General features: G+C 40.7%; 1 protein-coding gene across 3 annotated transcripts in view; it reads right to left on the bottom strand.

The window, feature by feature from the left end:
* The window catches only part of ARHGEF7 (Rho guanine nucleotide exchange factor 7), a 135,192-nt gene that overhangs the window by 80,347 nt on the left and 36,200 nt on the right, over window positions 1–18,645 (bottom strand). For 2 of the 3 annotated variants that reach the window (XM_011373940.2, XM_011373943.2), the window contains exons 3-4: window positions 2,911–2,995; window positions 841–971 (exon numbers count right to left, since the gene is read on the bottom strand). In XM_011373940.2, coding sequence (XP_011372242.1) covers window positions 841–971; window positions 2,911–2,995 — 216 coding nt within the window. Of the gene's footprint in view, window positions 1–840; window positions 972–2,910; window positions 2,996–10,029; window positions 10,034–18,300; window positions 18,306–18,645 lie in introns of those variants that run through there. The other variant, XM_011373944.2, reaches the window with a different exon arrangement.

Raw genomic sequence — 18,645 nt, 5'->3', positions numbered from 1 at the left:
TAAAAGAATTGACTTCTCTTCAAATTTGTGTGACAAGATCATGCTTCTAACAAAATAATTTACTAAAATGTTACATGAAAACAAAGTCACATCACTTGCTGATCAAACTAAGTGCCAATCACCCATTAGCTCAAAAGAGGGCTCAGCATGTTTTCACAATGATAATCAGAGCTGCCTCATCCTTGTCAGCTGACTTGATGGCCCCTTTCCACACTTTCTCCATTCAGTATTACACTTAATTTTCAGTTCCAATTTCACTGTTAATCCTATGTTCTTCTTTGTTCAGAGCCTGTATCCTGACAATTTATAAATGGGTTTTTCTTCATTTTCCAGGATGACTGTTAATCTAAGTTTCTTACCCACCTCATTACTCAAGGGAGTCCCTTCATATACTACATCCTGACTCGGTAAAGCACTCTAAGTTATGCTTTCATAAAGAGAAAACCCACCTTTAGATTTTTTAGCTTTTAGCTATTTCTTCTTTATACAGCTAAGTATTTTTACATGTATATATTTCTTATTCCCACAGTTCTGTACATCTGTACATAGCAGATGAGAAAATACTATGCAAGTGATCAGGGAACTATTTAAAGCACACATCTCTGTAGATACAGATGAGTCTTAAAATGTAACCCTCAAAATACACAAGTTTCTCAAAAGCAGTCATTAAGCATAGCATCCGATTAATTTGGTGATGAGCAAACGCCAAACCTGAGCAAAGTCAAACCGCCCCTCGCTCTGCAACTCTTAACAGAGGCACGTGCGTTGTTCCTGATACACCTACACGCATTCATTTCCCCAACACATTCCAATTTCAATAACCAACTCTCTCAAACTTACCAAACTTCGATACTGGCCCTGGAACAATTTTGAAGTCCGACTGTGTGAAGGCTGGGATCCCAGGGAGTCAAAAGACTTTATCCGATGAGATGAGGGCCGGGCACACACAGAGTCACTTCCCAGTCCAATGTCTGAAAAGGTCGTGAACAGAGAAAGGGAGCTGAGATGCCTGATACCACGTACCCTCACTGCACACCAGACTCTAAAATGGGGCAGCCACCAAGGGACACACCGCAGACCGCCAACAAAGCAAGCCATTTATGCAGTAAACAAAGTACAGATTCTATCTGCTACAGAAATGACTTGCACTCATTCCCCAATCACCTTTCCAGAAATTAACTGAAGACAACTATTTATCAGTTCTTCTCTAGGTTAATTTTCAAATTTGTGAAATGTTCTGTTGTTTTTAATAGTTTCCCTTCGTCTGGAAAAAATAAGCCTCTCAAATTCAAATACTTAGAGTACCACCCAGGTCTCATTCCCAAGACATCACCACTGCACGCCCACTTCTTCAGGATCACACTTCACACAATAAGCAGTAAGAATTATTTGGCAACAAAAGACCCTTATTTAAAAGCAACAGAAAATCCCCTTGTATTTTTCAGCCAGAGACCCTTCTGAGGATTTTTTCCTCAAAATGAAGGTAGCCCATGCTTTACTCACCTCATAAAGTTGTTGAAAGGATCAAAGCAAACAAGTATTAAAGGGCTTAGTTCTCTCTCTAGAGTCTTCATGATTAGACACTCCACTTAGGCCAACCAATAAGTAAACATTAGCAACCCACTTCTTAAAAGTAATTTTTTTAAAAAACTGAGGACATGAAAAATTTCCTAAGGAAATCACTATTCTGAGATACATGTGCCTAGCAACTTCCTAAAAGCTACATGGGGAGCCTTCTATAAATATATCCTTAAACTGATGGTCTCCAGATCTATTTTTCTGGCAGAACCATTTGGATTGGCTTACAATCATAAAATTTTGATATATTTGTCAACTACTTCAGTCTGAGGATATCATAGGAAAACCCAGATTTCCAGCTGTTCTTGAAGCACAGGCAGTGGGACAGTCCCTGGATGGCCACCCAGCAAAAGAGTGCTGTGAGCGGGCACCAGGGATGGTCCCTGAGCACGGAGGACCCCTTTGACAGGACTGTAGCCTAAAATATTCTGACTCAGTTTCTCCCGGACACAATGAGGTAAGTACACCCCATCAGAAGGGCCAGAACAAAAATGGGAAGAGACAATGACAAAACAAACAAGCGGTTTCTGATCGAAAGAGACATATCAAAGTCTAACTTTCCCCTATAAATCTGAAACTAAAATCTGTAAAGGTAAATAGAAAAATAAAAATGACTTTAAAATAAAAGAGCTACTAAATCCTTTTTGATCCACACGGCTCTCCCAGACAGAACTTCTCGGGGCTCATGGGACTGGCATAGCCTCCCCTAGAGGAGTCTGCTCAGAACCTTTCCTTGCCTCCCTGCGGTCTGGGAGCCCACAGAGGAGCACACTGTGTCTCTGCCTTCAATCACCCCTCCCTATAATATGACTGGGGCTCAAAACACTGTAAACTGAGTACCCTAAGTGCCTTATAGCCCTCAGGAAACCTGGCCTAAGTAAGTATTTACTTTAAAGGCCAACCCATTGGTTACTCCATTGTTATGATCACACCTCAAAAACACTCACTAGATCTGCTAATAAATATGAGTTTTAATCAGTGTAAAAATACTAATTTTTAATAAAAATCCCAGAGAAAGGTACTTCTAGCTCCAAGACAGCCCATGAGTGTAGCCATATGAACAAGATGTTTCTCCACTGCTATACTTTCAGGTAGAGATCACTCTGCCCACAGAAAAGAAAACACCCGATATCCATCTGAGGACTTAAAATGGGAAATTCTGATCCAATAAGGAAAAAAAAAATTACAGCAAAAGTGACAACAAAAATGTAATGCAATACAAGCTTATTTTTTTAATTCAATAATGCTCATTTTTGCCTTGCTAATAGAAAAGCAAAGGTTTTTGCCCTGTTGTCTTCCCGCCCCCTTGAGTTCAACTGAAAAAGGTCTTACCTGCTGTTACTTTATTTAGAGTCACTAAGGAACTGAGGACCTTGTTAAAATTCTGCCCCTGATACAAATCGTTTGCATCAAACGTCTGAAAGGAAAAATTAAATAAGCAAAATTAGTAGAGTCTTGTGTTGGATGTAAGATAAAGTTTTCACAGCAACGAGAGGGTCATGTGTAGGATTTACAGATGATATCCTAAAGATGAGGCACAAACCAGGACCAGTGAGCTCAGCTTGTGGTATAAGAGTAGGAGGTCCAATCAGAATCCCATTTAGGCCACCTTAATCCTCAGCCTGAGAACAACTCCCCATCCTCCTTTATAACCTAATGTGGGAGCCCTTCCCAGGTTAGGGAGCTGATTCTGGTAGCACTCAGTGAATGCTGGAGTGATTTCACAATCTTTCTCGCCTTAGATTAAAGCAGAGACAGCAGGGCATGCATACTACAGATTTCCTCTCCTAGTTTCGGTAGCTTCCAAAGCTAACAGCAGCTTTGAGAAATCTGCAGACATCAGAATGGATATGAGAATAAAAGGAAGGGAAGACAGGAGATGCAGATTCCAAAATGAAGGCAGGTAGTCTGGGGAAGTGGGGCAGCAGGGGACACTCCACTCTCAGGGCAGAGTGCTGAGGCCAGACCAGGACTATCTAATCTGCCTTTTCTCCAATCTCCACCACTTAGAGAAATGGGGAAAGATGGAAATAGTCCCAGCTTGTACACGCGCATATGCACACACAAGCTGAAAAAAGCGCCATCAGCTTGCTTGGATACCTTACAGCTAAGTCTACAATGTGCGTGTACACACGTTACAACACAGATCTCATTGCCAAATACTATCTGAAGACTACAATATATATATATACATATATATATATACATATATATATATATCTTTTGATCACCAAATAACCCCCCCAAAAAAGAAATTTTAATAGTTGAATTATCTACAACTCTGTGCCAGAAAAATATTTAAAACTTCTTTCAAATTTTTATAACAAGATATAATATTTAGATACCGAAATATAAATTAACATACTTCAAAAGTTTCTCTCACTGGGACAAAAATAAACAAACATGACGAGTCACCCAGGAATATCAGCAGAGAGGGCCTCGACTTCCTCTCCCAGTTGCCTGCCACCTCTCTCCTCATTTAGTCAGTTCCTCCATCTCACAGGTCCTGCCAGGAATCACCCCCCCAACTTCCTGCCTCCCTGCCGCCACCCTCTTTCCCATTGAACTTGAATTCATCTGACTTCTCCTAGCCTCGCTTCCTTCACCATACTCAGGTCCCCTGATCAGGCTCCGCCAGTACATTCATTCAAAAACAAAGATAATTTTATATTCAATGTGTATATGCCACCTCAGACTGTAAAATCTACAAAAGCAGATTTTACAACACCAAACATCTAGCAAAACAGTCGGCACAGTAAAAACTCAAATGTTTGCTAAATGGATAAATGCACCAATCCATCCACTCATCCACCATTTAGCTGCACTAAATGTCACTATGAGTGACACTCACACAAAGAGCACCTAAGAACTAGTGCAAATCTGAAGTATTGCTATCTTCTTCAAAAAATCATCTTCAGTTAATGATCTTCTGCATTTAATTTCCGAAATAATGAGTAAAAATTATAAGGTATAATTAAATATGAATAAACAAAAAAAAAAGGGGAAAATCCAGATGCTGAAAAACTTCAGGGAGGCAATCAAATCAGAGTGCAGAGAGGAGCTGAAGCTCACTTTTCCAAAAACTGAAAAAGGAAACTAAATGGAGCCAGAAGACTTAAGCAATATGAATACATCTAAGCATTGTGTATAAAGTTAATGATGCATTTCTCAAATAGTTGAAGTACAAATTCATGATGCCAAATCCTTCCTATAAAAAGTACCCCTGAAAACAGTCTTAAGAATCACTTTATAATACAGAATTTAATTCATTTGTTGTGTTAACTATTACTTAAGAAGAAATTCTAAATCAAATAAGAGCATTACTTAAGCTGATATATACACATACATTTTTTAATGTGTTAGTTGCATTTTTTTAAATAATTAAAAGTATTAACCTCACTAGGCCTCGGTTTCCTTATATAGAGAACATGAAAGTTCCCTTACTTGTAAAATGCTGGAACAGGTAATCTGCATGTCTGTCTTTCAGCTCTAAAGTTCTAATTCTAGAGCTTGGAAAATTAAAACCGTGATATTCTACAAAAAGAAATATATATAAAATGTCCACTAACCTTCATTGTGGTAAGGCGGCGAGTCACAAAGCCCAGAAAAACAGGATGTTGAAAACTGAAGTTTCCTGTTATTCCTGAACTATATATCTCTCTTACTTGGACACCAACACCAGGAAGCGTCTGGTTGGCGAAAAGTGCCCACCAATAGAATTCAATGTGACGTCAGAACTAAGTGAATTCACATATACCCTACATATCTTAACAGGAAGCTACACAATGAAATGAGACAAATGCTTGCCATTGAGAGGGAAAAAAATAACACATATTCTGAAGCAATTAAAATGTTTTGAGTAAAGTACTTCTCCAGAGAAATATATTAGACTATGCCCTAAAATCGAAATCTATTCAACAAAAAGCAAAACCAGAAAAATCTTAGGGTACACAGAATTTTTGTACTATGAAAACAAGAGAGACATCTCATTAGAATTTTGATAAAAATATCTCTGCAAAAATAAGTCAGTCTGTGTATGAGAACGACCAGGACATTCAGCACACTAAATTGTTCCCTGGGACACTCACTCAGTGCTTAAGGAGATAAAAGCCCTCCCAGCCTGGTCCACCTCACCATCTAACCACTGGTGCTCTAACAACAGAACACTCTCACCCTTGGCTGGAGTAAGGAGCAAGAAGGGAAGGCAACAAATACTGTGGTCCCTTTTCTTTGGGTGGCACTGAGAGAGTGGTTCTCAGAAGGCGCTCGGCTGCACATTAGGATCTCCTAGAACTTTAGAATCAAGATACTCAAGCCATGTCCCAGACCAATTTAATTAGAATCTCTACGGAAGGGACCCAGAATCAACATGTAATACTCTCCAGGTGATTCCGAGTGGCCAAATGTGAGAAGCACCTCCCCAGAGAGATAAGGTATCCTGAATCTTCACTCTAGACATGCTCACTCCTCACACCCACCCTTCATAAACACGTTGAGAGAACACTCAATACCCTATAGATCTTAGAATCTATCCAGTTGAAAAATGTATTACCAAAAACTCGCCCTTACTTTCACATTAAGTGAATTAAATGTGCAGTAGAATCATCCGATATTCTCAAAAATATATATCTTACCAGTTTTCCCCAAAAAAAAACTCATATTAAATTATATTAGTTTATTTTTAAGATTTTACTTTTAATAGAATCAGTACTACATGAAATACAACAAATACAAACCATACAGAAACCAGGATATAAAAGGCCCAGAGTATTCAAAGGGGACATAAAAATACTTTCTAAGAACTCTCTCAAGCCTCTATGGGGGAGAGAGGTAAGGGTGATCTAACACTACAAGGCATGTGGTAAGAAAGAAGCAATACAGTTCTGTGAGACAAGATAACCCTTAACTTGAAGGCTACTCCCTCCTGGTTGGCCTTACACAACTTCGTGAAGCCCTCTGGGCCTCAGGTTTCTCATCTTTAAAATGGGAATGAGGAACAGACAGGATATTGAGATGACAATGATGAGGATAACAAGTGGCAATGTGCAAATGCCTCATGTTCAAAAAGAAACAAAATTTAAAAATATTCTGACTCTTGCACATCAAGCCTTAAGGTCTCTTGTAAAAACTGACACATCAACAACTATGTTCTACCAAGGAAAACTCTTATTTTCTAAAATACAAAACAAAACTACCAAGAAAAAAAAGCTTCCTCCACTGTAGGAGCTCAAGACCGTCCAGAGAAAGGGCCACAAGTCTCCACACCACACAGCGTGCACATCAAGCAGTTTCTGTAGCACGCGCACACACTTCACATACCACAGCTACTGCAGCACATACCACACCGTGCACCACACAAACTGCACACACACTCTGACACCAATCTCCACTGATGTACATCAGCAAGATTCCAGCTCACATTCCAACGGGAGACTGCCTTATCCCATGTCAAAACACTAAGGTTCCCATCCAGAATGCCCACCCTTGAAGCTGCTGATTCTGACAGACCTCTGCTCCCACTCACCTTTCAGCCTCAACACCATGGACTCTTTCGCCACCCTGAGGCTCATAAGGGGAAATACAGCCTTCAGCCGCGTGCAGTCGGGTCTCTTTAAGGTTGTGGATGTGTAAGCTGTACCTGCTACCCAGTACGAGAACAGCCACTCCCATTTGGGAACACTTCCCCAGAATTATCACTCCTCTGCCTGCCTGACACTGAACTATCCAATGCCTATTTCCACTAATAACTGAGTGAGAATCACAGCCAACCTCACCTGAACCCATTTTTAAATATATCACAAAATCTAAGCAGTGCTGTCAGCAAAAGTAGGAGTGTCAAAAGAAGGTTGTGGCTTTCTCTACCAAGACCCCACCAAAAAAGCAGGAAATTAAACTATTTTAAAGGAAAAAAAATGTTATAAAATTCAGGGTGATGAGTGTAATCCATAAGTACAATTACAGAGAGATGTTTTAAAAAAAAATATTCAAGTACAGACATGGCAGAATCACCCCAAATCTAACAACTTCCTTTGTCAGGAAAAAGTACTAAATATCAAAAAGACTCTAGCCAAGAATATATCATTCTCCATGAATCAATCAAAGCAGGGCACTGCTATAATCTTCCTAAAAGTATCAGCATAAATACTATTTTTTTCTTCAGAGGCTAAACTAACTTTTCCCATTCAAGTAGGGAGCATGAGGCATCACTGACAATCTCTGCCTACAAAACTCAATGTAGTGGTCAAGAAATGTCTTCAGGGCAAAAAGACATGAGAAGCTCTTAGGCATGGCCTCTACTTCTTCCTCTAGTTTCTCCCAAAAGCACATACATCCTATTCCTCTATTGGAGGAACACCTGGAATCATATAACCCAGAGAGTTAGAATTATCTTTATAAACAAAAGAGCGCCACATCACTAACCCAGCTGATACCAAACCTACTAACGAAGACTTCAGGCTCGTTTTCTTTTTTTAACACTGGCTAGTACTGGATATCATCTCACACAAGGTACAATTTAAAGAAAAACCTGAAGGAAAAGGAAAACCAACTGATATAAGAAGGCTCTGAACACAGGAGTAGCACAAAGACAAGAAGTTGAGACTAGAAGGAAAACAAGCCAACTGCACGTGGCAGTCACTACAGGACACACAGGACTCGCCAGCCACACTGGGTCACTTTGAGAGAATGAGAGCTCTATCAGAAATTAGTCTGGGACAGTCAGCATAAACCAGGCCCACCCTAGACAAACCAGGTAATATAATGTCCCAAAGTCTACTATTTCCCAATCCAAACCCAGAAGGAAGGGGAAGGATGACGTGCAAGCACAGGCCTGCTGAGGGCCAACCTACCTCTGAGCACTGGCCCCTATGGACAGGTTACTGCACAACCTACTCACATTTTCCTAACCTGGGAAGGGAGAGAAACTCAACTAGCTGAACTTTCCAAGATATCTCTGACAGAATGTACTGTTTAAAGAATGATTGCCGACTTCGAGCAAGGGAGAACCAGGGTGAAGAGACTCGGCAAAAGAGAAAATGTGGGGGAATGAAAGTGAGGGGGTGGGAGGTTCAGAAGCTGGCCTTCCTGACATGCTTTTGTAAAGGCAGGAGGAAAAAGAATCGGGGAAAATGAGTTACAAGTCCATAAAAGGTAAGGCATTCCTCCATACTAGAGCTGCATCCCCTATGACAAGGTTCCAGAGAAAAGAGGCCCCAGGCTCTGGATGACTTAGAGAGGGACAAAAGAAACTGCTGCTAGGACTGGGTGACAAGGAGACTACCAGGCTCATGTTAGTCAGCACTCTCCCAAAGAGGACACTTCTGAAGGCTTGGCAGGACTCCCTTTCCAGCAGGCAAGAGAGGTGCTCACCCAAGCCGTGGCCTTCCCTCAGAAGAGGCTGAGGCTGCTGAGAGCCCCACTGGCAATGTGCTGGATGCTACAGCCACAGGAAGGTTCAACCTTGGCCTTAAGAAGGAAAGAAAACACATGCCATAAGATTTCAGAAAGGATTTCTGAAAGATGACAACTGTGAGTGGTTTTACCACACGTGCAGATACTCAGTTGTAGACAAAAGGCAGAAAGAGAAGGTGCACCGTCTATATCAGAAAGATACCATCTGGCCTAAAAGGCTCTGTACCCCACCCAGTGTCCCTCTCTCACATGTCCAGCAGAGGCCCAGAGTAACCAGCTCCTCAGAGTACTCACCACTCTGACCGCTAGCCCCCCATAAAATAGTATCAGTGACACATCACCAAAATGGCTAAAACTGACTGTGAAAGACTTGGCAATCTTGCCCAAACTTAACTTCCCAGCCTTAACTTTTGTTACTCCTATAAAAATACCCTATTTCAACATATTCTTTATTTATATCACATTTACTATCAAGTTTAGTTCCTAAACTAATACTTGAAATAAGGAGGGCTCACCAGTACACAAAGAAGATCGGTCTGTGTCATACACATCAACCAACTGTCACTAGCGCCCATCTGGCAAGACAATTTTATCAGGGTGACCCCCATGTGCACATGTGAAAGCTCCCAAATGTGTAAACCTCTAGTCAGGTAGAAGACGACTTTGATTTAGCAGAAAGAGCCACCATGGTTTTCAGGAAAGCCTTAACCAATAGCATATTGTTATATTTCAAAGGCACAAATTATAAGAGCTGATGCTAATCCAATCCAGAATTTTCACATTCATCGCACTATTTTCCAACTTCCTTTGTCTAATTCAAGTCGACGCAGCTCACTGTTCACTGCTTTCTCCCATTTACGCCTCCCTCCCCTCCGCCCCGCCCCCGGAAGAAAGGTGAGAGTCCCCCCACCCACTGCCACACCTTCCCGTGGGCTCTAGCCAAGGAGATGTGAGTGCACATGACATGCACCATCTCTGAGTGGGATTAGTAACGCAGGCTCCACGCAAAAGCTTTAAGAGCCTTTGGGTGTTTCAGCCAACCTCCCTGTTCTTTTCCTTTAAACGACAGCGCACCACATTCTTTTCATGAGAGGAGTCATCGGTGAAGCTCACTCGAAGAAAGGGGGCCAACAGCCCTGCCTTTAGGAGGGAGGAGTATCCAAAAAGGTGAGGACAGTGCTTGAAAACCACCAGTGTGGCCACCCGCTACGGGAGTCCTACCTTCACATGCCACTTTTCTCTTTTAACTGAGTTACCACATTTTCTAATTAGATACATCAGTTATCATTGGTGTTCTACAGAGTGCTGACACACCTGACAGAGGTGGAACAGGGCTCCCCAAGATAACTTGAGGATGCCTGAATCTTAGTGAGACCTGAAAGACTCCCCCGAATCCCAACATCAGAGTTTGCTTAACCTTGGCTTCCAAATTCATAGATAGTGTTGGAAATCAGGAGTACCTTCCGCATATCGCATTGGAGAAACAGAGAAGCAAACTTTATATCACAAAATAGATTGTGTTATACATCACATAATGAAGATCTTGTTAGCCGGGAATCTTTCAATGGCAAGAAAGTGAAACCCAACTCAAACTGGCTTAAACAAACAACAAAAACTACTGGTTCGCATAACTAGTAAGTCAAGAATGGCATGAGCCACAAGCACAGATATGGAAAGCTTAAGGCCATCTCTTTACTCTGCTTTCTTCAGTATGGGCTGCAATTTCAGGAATGTTCTCCCTTGTAAGGCAACATCACGGCCAGTAGCTCCAGACAACCAAGTCCACCACCTCAGCTGCACTTGGCTGTCCCTGTCTGATTCCAACTGCACAGCTGCTGAGGCAGAGCAGCAAGGAGAGCTGTGGCAAACCTGCATACACGTGTGACTCAGTTCAAGGGTAAGACTAATGGAATTGAAACAGGATGACACAGTAGAAAAGAGCTCTATTATCACAACTGCTTTCTCACACACCCTCCCGAGTCTCATCAACAACCAACAACCTGGCCTGATCACAGAAACCCAGACATCGCCAACCACAACAGACTCTGACCCATTCGGCCATACTGATATGAAAGCAAATGTAGATGACTCCCATCTAAATGTCATCACTGGCTGATAACATTCCTAAGTATACTCCACAAAAAAAATACCAAGGAATGTGGAGGAAAAAAAGTCTTTCTTCCACCATCTCATCTCTGCACTAATAGAAAGACCCCTACAACATAAGAACAACTAAGCACTTTCTCAATTCATGCAGCTTGAATATTTCAAATGCAACAAGCCCGGTCGGTTCTTCCAATGAGTTTTTGAGGAAGCTATTTTTGACACAAGAAATTTACTTTTGGCACAGTTCTAGAGTGTGGTTCATGAAGTTTAAAAATATAATTTTGTCCTATCACACTGTCAAATAGAATTTGTGATTTTAGAACAAGATGAGTAAAAATGAATCTTAAATAAGTTGTGCTATTTAAGTTTAATGCAAATGGTCCATATTGTTGGGGATATGTGAAAAACAGATCCAGCAGTGAATTTTCGCCTTCTTGGCTTCTGTAGATTTTGTACTTAATTCCGCCTACTCCCACACCCCAGGGATAAAATTAAAGTTTGACGATGGATTCTATCAATATACATAGCACTTTCACCCAACATGCCCCCAATTTCTTTCAGTTTAAAATGAGAATTAAATTGGTCAATTTTGTGGATTCCACTGTATCAACACCCAAAACACAAGGACAGGGACCACCTACAAAATAGAAATACCAGCCAAATATATTAGGTACAGCTTCCAAGAAGTGCTGAGGGAAAGGGGAGGACAAAGTCCTAAGAAGAGAGGCAAGATAACTGAGCAATGAAAGCGTTGATAAGCCTTCATCACAAATAACCACGGAGACTGAAGCATGGGCAGCAGGAAAGAAGAGGGATGTGGCATCATCCGCCAAGAACAAGTGTTCTGTTGAAAATTTTGTGTCCATCTTATTTTACAAACAGCTGTTGAAAGGAGAGGTCGTCTGGCTAAGAACCCAAGAAACAACATGGCAATGGGTTCCCTGGATTTTCTTTTTGCTTCCACTGTCCCAGACTAGGTTCTAGGAAAAAAAAAAAAAAAAAACCTGCAGCCTAAAAATACCAAAGGGTGCAGACAAAGCAGCCCCAAGAAAAGCCTGCTCTCCAGCTATAGCATCAGGAAAGGGGCAGCCCAACAGATAGGAAACGCCTAGACAGCAACACCACAGGAAACATGCCCACCCTACCCACTGCAACAAAGTGCCCCTTCCTCCACCCTGCCCACCATGTCCAGTGGAGTCGCACTGTTTTCTCATCTTTCGTACAGGAGTAAAGTTTAAGATGTTAAGTCAAGAAATAGAGGTTTCCAGTATATTACTTAAATTTATAAAAGTAACTACTGAAATATTAAGACTCACCAAACAGTGCAATTAGTAAAAACTGGGATACACAGGGATTATGAGGGAGGTGGGAGGCAAGGCAAGTGTACTCAGTCCTTTCTTTCATAGGGATCTAAATGAAAGAAGCCACAGTGGGACACAGATGAAGAACTGGATTGGAAGAGAATTTCATAGATAAAAAATGTAAAGGGCTTTGTAATGATTAACTATTATGACAATAACATAAGAAAGTGCAAGTACTTTATAAACCATTCGATGCTATGCAAATATAACTTTTACCAAATGAAAAGTTCAAAGGAAGTTTGAGTGATCAGAAAAGTCAGAACAGTAGATAGTGCTTGACAAGAATACTTTAGGGTAGATGCTGTCAGAACTTTCAGATGTTCAGATACTTTCAGAGAAAGAAAAATAAGCTTATAAACAAATACTTTCATTCAAAATGTTTTATTTTTATTTAGGAGCCAATACTTCTATCTAAATGCTATAAAATGCTCTATCTCTGCCTGCCCTTCTCTATGTAATTTCTAGTTTCCAGTATGTTTATACTGTGTACTTATGTCAAAATAAGTACCATTTAATAAAGCTTGCTATCATGAGCATAATGACACAATGTGACTACATTGTGACTGCTGCATTTCCAGACCGCCACCATTCACTGGTCTTAGTTCTACCTTGTAGGGCTGTATTTGAATCCCAAGTGCTAGGCCCAATTTCTATTAACTTAGAAAAAAACATTTTTAAAATGTCTGGGTACCTGTCTAGGCTAAGCATTCCCCTTGCATGCCTATTATAATCTCCAAGATAACACTAAAACTTTCCCCACAACATACAAGGTTATCACATATCCCAAGCAGTTAGGCCCCAGAATGCCACAAATTCAGATTCTTATTTAGGACAGTTCATCAAAAATTCAGGACATTTTGTTGGTTCAACTCGACAAATCAACTTGAGAAGCTCAGAGGCCAATCAAGAAGCAGAGGTAGGCTTTACCTACCCAAGTTTTTGTCCACCCACCCTTTCAAGCCTCATCATTTCAAGGGTCTCTTTCTCTAAATCCCAATCCCATGATGCTGTCCCTCTTGCAGAACTTACAGAAGCTGCCTGAATCCTAGTTATATGCATTGATTTTACTTGTTACACAGTGCGCCCCAATGCTACCAGCAGAGACATCTTGTGCATCTGTGCATTTCTCAGGGCAGGGCATAGGCGCAAGGAATGTCCTCCTAAATTATGTGCAGACTGACTAACATCACCAGAAGAAAAACTTCCCCGTTTTCCACTTGCAATAAAATACTAACTTGCTCTTCAATATCACATTTTTCAGAACATATTCTCTCCTACAAATGCTCTGGTCAAAAAAATCTCATGATCTCATCCTGCCTGAACGATGTAGCAATCTTCCTAAGAACTTTCCCAGTTCATTATATATGAAATTACCTTCTCTTCCATGGGTCAATTATAAACTAAGATTCCAACAAGATGCTGAAAACTAGGAATAAGTTTCCAGGTCTTGGCAAAGAGATCTCAAATTTGAAGTTGGGACAACATGAATCTTACAACACAAGCTTCCCATCCCCTACACTACCTTGTCCTAGCTCTTCAACTATCTTCATCTGATGTTCTTCAAAGCCCTGACCACAATCCATAAGGAAAATTGTATTTTACATTATAACCAGTACACGCACACAAAATCCATAGTTAAGCAACTTGAATTTTTAATAAATTCACCACTAAGAGAAACAATCAGCAAATATAACAAGGACAGAATTTGCTCAAGCTTTTAATAAAGTTGCTAATGATTCACTGGCTCTAATTTCTTTATTCTCTAAGTTATAAATCCTTCACTTCACTACATTGAATGGCTTTAACTGAGTTATTCACCACACCCAAAAAAGTGATGGGAAGATATATAGAAAGCTAACAGTTTGCAATTAAACATTTTAAATCTTGTCAAATCCATCTCAGTTGCATGGTACAGATGAATTAACACATGTACTAAGAATTCAAAATACATGAACGTTATCGACACTACATTGTATAGTGCCCTGAAAAGATCAACTGCCCAAGGGTCCATAATCTTCCCTCAGTCCTCTTCCCTTTTACGGAGCTTCCACCAACTGTACTGCCACCATCCCCTTGTTTTAGCTGATCTGTAATTCTAAATTTAGAAGTTCTAGACTCTCCATAAACCTGAATTCAAATACCAACTCTGCCACTCAGTAAATGTCAGATGTCAGGCACATTTCTTAACCTCTCTACATCTGTTTCTCCTCGGTGTATAAAGGTTAACTGCATCTACCTAAAACATGGCCCTGTTCTGGTAGCTGTTCTGGTACTAAGAAGCTGCTCAGCAAGCAGTCACTATTAAGCTGCCGGTATGAAGTTTTTAAAAGTATTACATTTTTACCTGTTCTCCATTTCTATTATTTTTTCTCATATGTGCAATGGAAAATGTCTTATCTGTTTCTTCCTATTCAAGTAACTTTTTTCTATTCATACTCGAAGTCCACATGGATAAAATTCAGCTCATGGTTTCAGTATGGGTCAGAGACTGATTGGTTGCTTGATGATGGAAAACTTGTACAAAAGTAATACAGGGCTCAGACATGAATGGCTAACTTCACAAATGATAATATAATCTTCAGATTCTTGAAAGCAGAGGTAACATCTTCCACATGCCAAAATGCAACTTTCTAGCTTACGTGCCCAATATCACTCTCATGCCAAAAGGGCCCCGTACCATTTGGTTACCACCATGATAGTAACTAATTCAGAAATGATCGTGAGGGGATTCTAGGAGCATAAGGTGAAAGGTTTTGGAGAACAACCCAAAATTACATACTAAGTATAAAGAGAAAGGGCATCTTTACAATGGAGAGAGATCTGGTGAATGTCACCTTAGCCAAGTGATGGAACTAAGCATGAGCAGTATGGAGTGTATTGACATTAAGCACTTCCTTATATGACCCAGGGGAATACAGAATATCACTTCTGTAGAATTCTTGCCTAAAATGTTTAACCTAAATCAGATCCTGTCCAGACTGTGGGACGCTCTACATGATAACGACCCTGCATCAGTCATAAATGATAAAGGTGGGGAAACTATTCTGGAAACAGAAGAGAGTAACGAGGCATGACAAGCCAAATGCAACACATGACCCTTGTTTGGAGACTATATTAAAAAAAGGAAAACCTACAAAGGTCACTTGGAGACCACTGGGTAAGTGTGAATGTGGACGATATGTGAGACAGTATATTACTTAAACATAAAATAGCATGGGTGTGAGAACAGTTACTTTGATTATGTAATAGAATGTTTTCATTATGTACACGCTGAATATTGAGGCAAGCATCATGAGATCTACCACATAGTTTAAAAGGCTGACAAAATAAAAATATGGTAAAACACTCAGAGTGAGAACAGAGGGGCAAAAGTCTGTATACAGCAATCTAAGCGGAGGAACAGAATGTTTACACAAGTCTCCCAACGTTTATGTTTTAAATTGTTCAAAGTAAAGCAAAAGGGGTGCATATTATGAGGCTCTCTCTAGCATCCCCTCATCACCGTCTCTCTTTTAGAAAGAAAATGAAAGCATTTCACTCATCATCCACACTTTCTCTATAAACGAGGAATCAGATAAATAATCCTGGTAGGCCCCATATCACTACTTCAAGATCTTCTTGATCATTGCCACACACACATCCCTCAAATTCCCACATCTGGATTGGCCTGGTTTTGCAACGAGAAATGGTGGAAAGTACTTTCCCCTTTGCCTTTCCAAGCTGGGCAGGATTCTTGGCTCTTCAAGCATGGGAAAATCATGTGGTTCCCTCTCCCAGCCAGATCTCTCGTGACCTCACCACACCCTGATTTTAATGATACAATTGAGTCAGTGTTAAAACCAAACTAACTGAATCAGAAATTCTCCAAGGGGACCCTGGAATCAGTATTTAGAAACTCCACACTCTGCAACTACCTGTTAAGTCTTCCCTGAAGAACAAGTGTACACACTCATTACCATCAAAGTGGAAATATTAAGAGTTACGGGAAGTAATATCATATGACTTCTCAACTCAAGGACCAGTTAGTTTCTCTGAGCTATCAGAGAAAACAACCAATATAGACTAATATAAACTAGATCAGAAATATTCTGCCTAGAAAGTTATTTTTTTAAACATACTAAATGCAGATTTCACATCTAAATATGATCTGAAAGGCCTTGGGTTTTGTTTGCTTTGTAGTTATTCACGGGAACATGTCTTCACTGGTTCCTAGGACTTAAAGCAACTCCTCGGGGGACATAACCGCCTCAGGACAAGGATCTGTCAAGAAAAATGAGGGAGGAGGAATTTCTCCTTCCTAAAAGACCAACTGGGATTTTGATTTATTGTTAAGTAAAAATAAAAAAGTGATAACTAAAAGATATTCAAAGAAGTCTGTTTTACTAGACTTAAAAAAGGTGAGAAATCGGAAGTAAAAGAGGGGAATGAAATCAAAAGGCAAAACACTGAGTGACTAGAATTTTCTATGGACAGAGATATAAGGCAGTCATGCCACCTCAGGATTCTCAGACCACACATGCACATGAACTCCAGATTCACATTGTTCCCACTTATTGGTCATGACTGACATAATTTTTCACGAGGTCTTACTAGAAAATAAGAACTTGAACCCTTGATAAAGCATTTTCCCCACCAACTAGCCAACACTGGACATCCTTATTCAATTGCAAAATGCACAAGTGACCTAACAATATTCAAAATAATGAGTTTCACATGCAAAAACACACTCCTTTCTCCCACTCTGGGTCAATGATGATGTATGAGAGGCTAGTGAGAGGTCTTCCCAGTGACCACACAGACACCTGGAGCAATAGCAGTGCCTAAAGTGACAGCATGGAGCAATAGCGGTGCCTAAAGTGACAGCTGCAAGCACACCATCGGCTGCAGAGTGCAGCCCTCTTTACACTTTGCATGCATGCAGAATGCATCATATCCAACACCTAATGCATCTCACCTCGATCAAATGCCTCTACCTACTTCCAAAACCACCAACAGGCTATGACCATTTTCAACAGGAGAAAGAATCTGGGTCCCTTCCAGAGATAAAAAGTTGATGAGTCACACACAGGTTTAATACGCAAATGTGCTGCTTCCCCAGATTCTCCTATGGTCGCCCACAGTAGGGACTGAGGAAATTTCCTATCTCTGTGTAAGGAGTCTGAGAAAGCTCTGGACATTTTGCTGACACATCAACCTCAACACAGGCTACATAAAGTTCTGTTCCACTGCTGCTCTCTGTGGAACATCTTCAGTTTCTCTTATACCAGAGTTACTGAAATCTGCCAAATGGTTTTCCAATCAGGCTCGAGATCCTTTCCAATTCTAAAACTCTATGATGCTAAGACACTTCCTAGAAAAGGGGAACTGCCAGGCCCCCAGGCTGCCTCCCGCTGGGCTTTACCAAAGACAAGACAGCACCAAGAAGAGCTAGGACCAGACACAACTCATCAGCTATAGTTAGGCTGCATGGCCCAGCCTCCTAAGCCAACCCTCGTTTATTAGGATCAGCAGCCACATAGTTCATGAAATGAAAAAAAAGGCTATTTGTTCACAGTTATACTTTAGCTAGCAGTTCATGAAGCAAGGCCCTGAAAGAATAAAAAATTTAAGGAGTGATGAGAAAGAAGAGTAAAGTTTTGAATGGGGTAGGAGGTAGAGAGAAAAGGCTAAACTGTGACAGAGCAGGTGGGACTCAACAGACATGCTGAGCCTCTATGCCACTGGTCTGGGTGGGACACCCTAAGGGATTTTAACCAATTCAATGAATATCTACTGAGTGCCTATTAAGTGAAAGACACCAAAAAACTTAAATATCAGAGAACCTGCCCTCAAAGAGCTTATGAACAGACCAAGGAGACACAGGTACAAGTAATGACTGTGTTGAAGATGCCACAGAGGCAAATGGTAAAAATAGTCTGAAAGACCTTAGAAATTGTGAAAGAGACAAGGTTGGCCAGCTTGAAAAGAGGAAAACCATGCATATGGCCACCTCAAGAAGGGGTTCTAAGTGCAAAAACAGGACAGGCATCAGGAACACCACACATGATAGATGCTGGCACAGCCTGGCTCCCCATCTGAACCTGGTCCCAGTGCTCATTAGCTGAGTGATTGTGGCTCCATTCCTGAACCTCTCTTGCTCAGTTTCTCTTCTAAAGTTAGTCATTACAAGCTTTTAACAATATACAGGATG

The sequence above is a fragment of the Pteropus vampyrus genome, unplaced genomic scaffold (assembly GCF_000151845.1).
Source record: "Pteropus vampyrus isolate Shadow unplaced genomic scaffold, Pvam_2.0 Scaffold236, whole genome shotgun sequence".
NCBI classification, from domain to species: Eukaryota; Metazoa; Chordata; class Mammalia; order Chiroptera; family Pteropodidae; genus Pteropus; species Pteropus vampyrus.
This window is presented reverse-complemented; position numbering and strand designations above follow the sequence as displayed.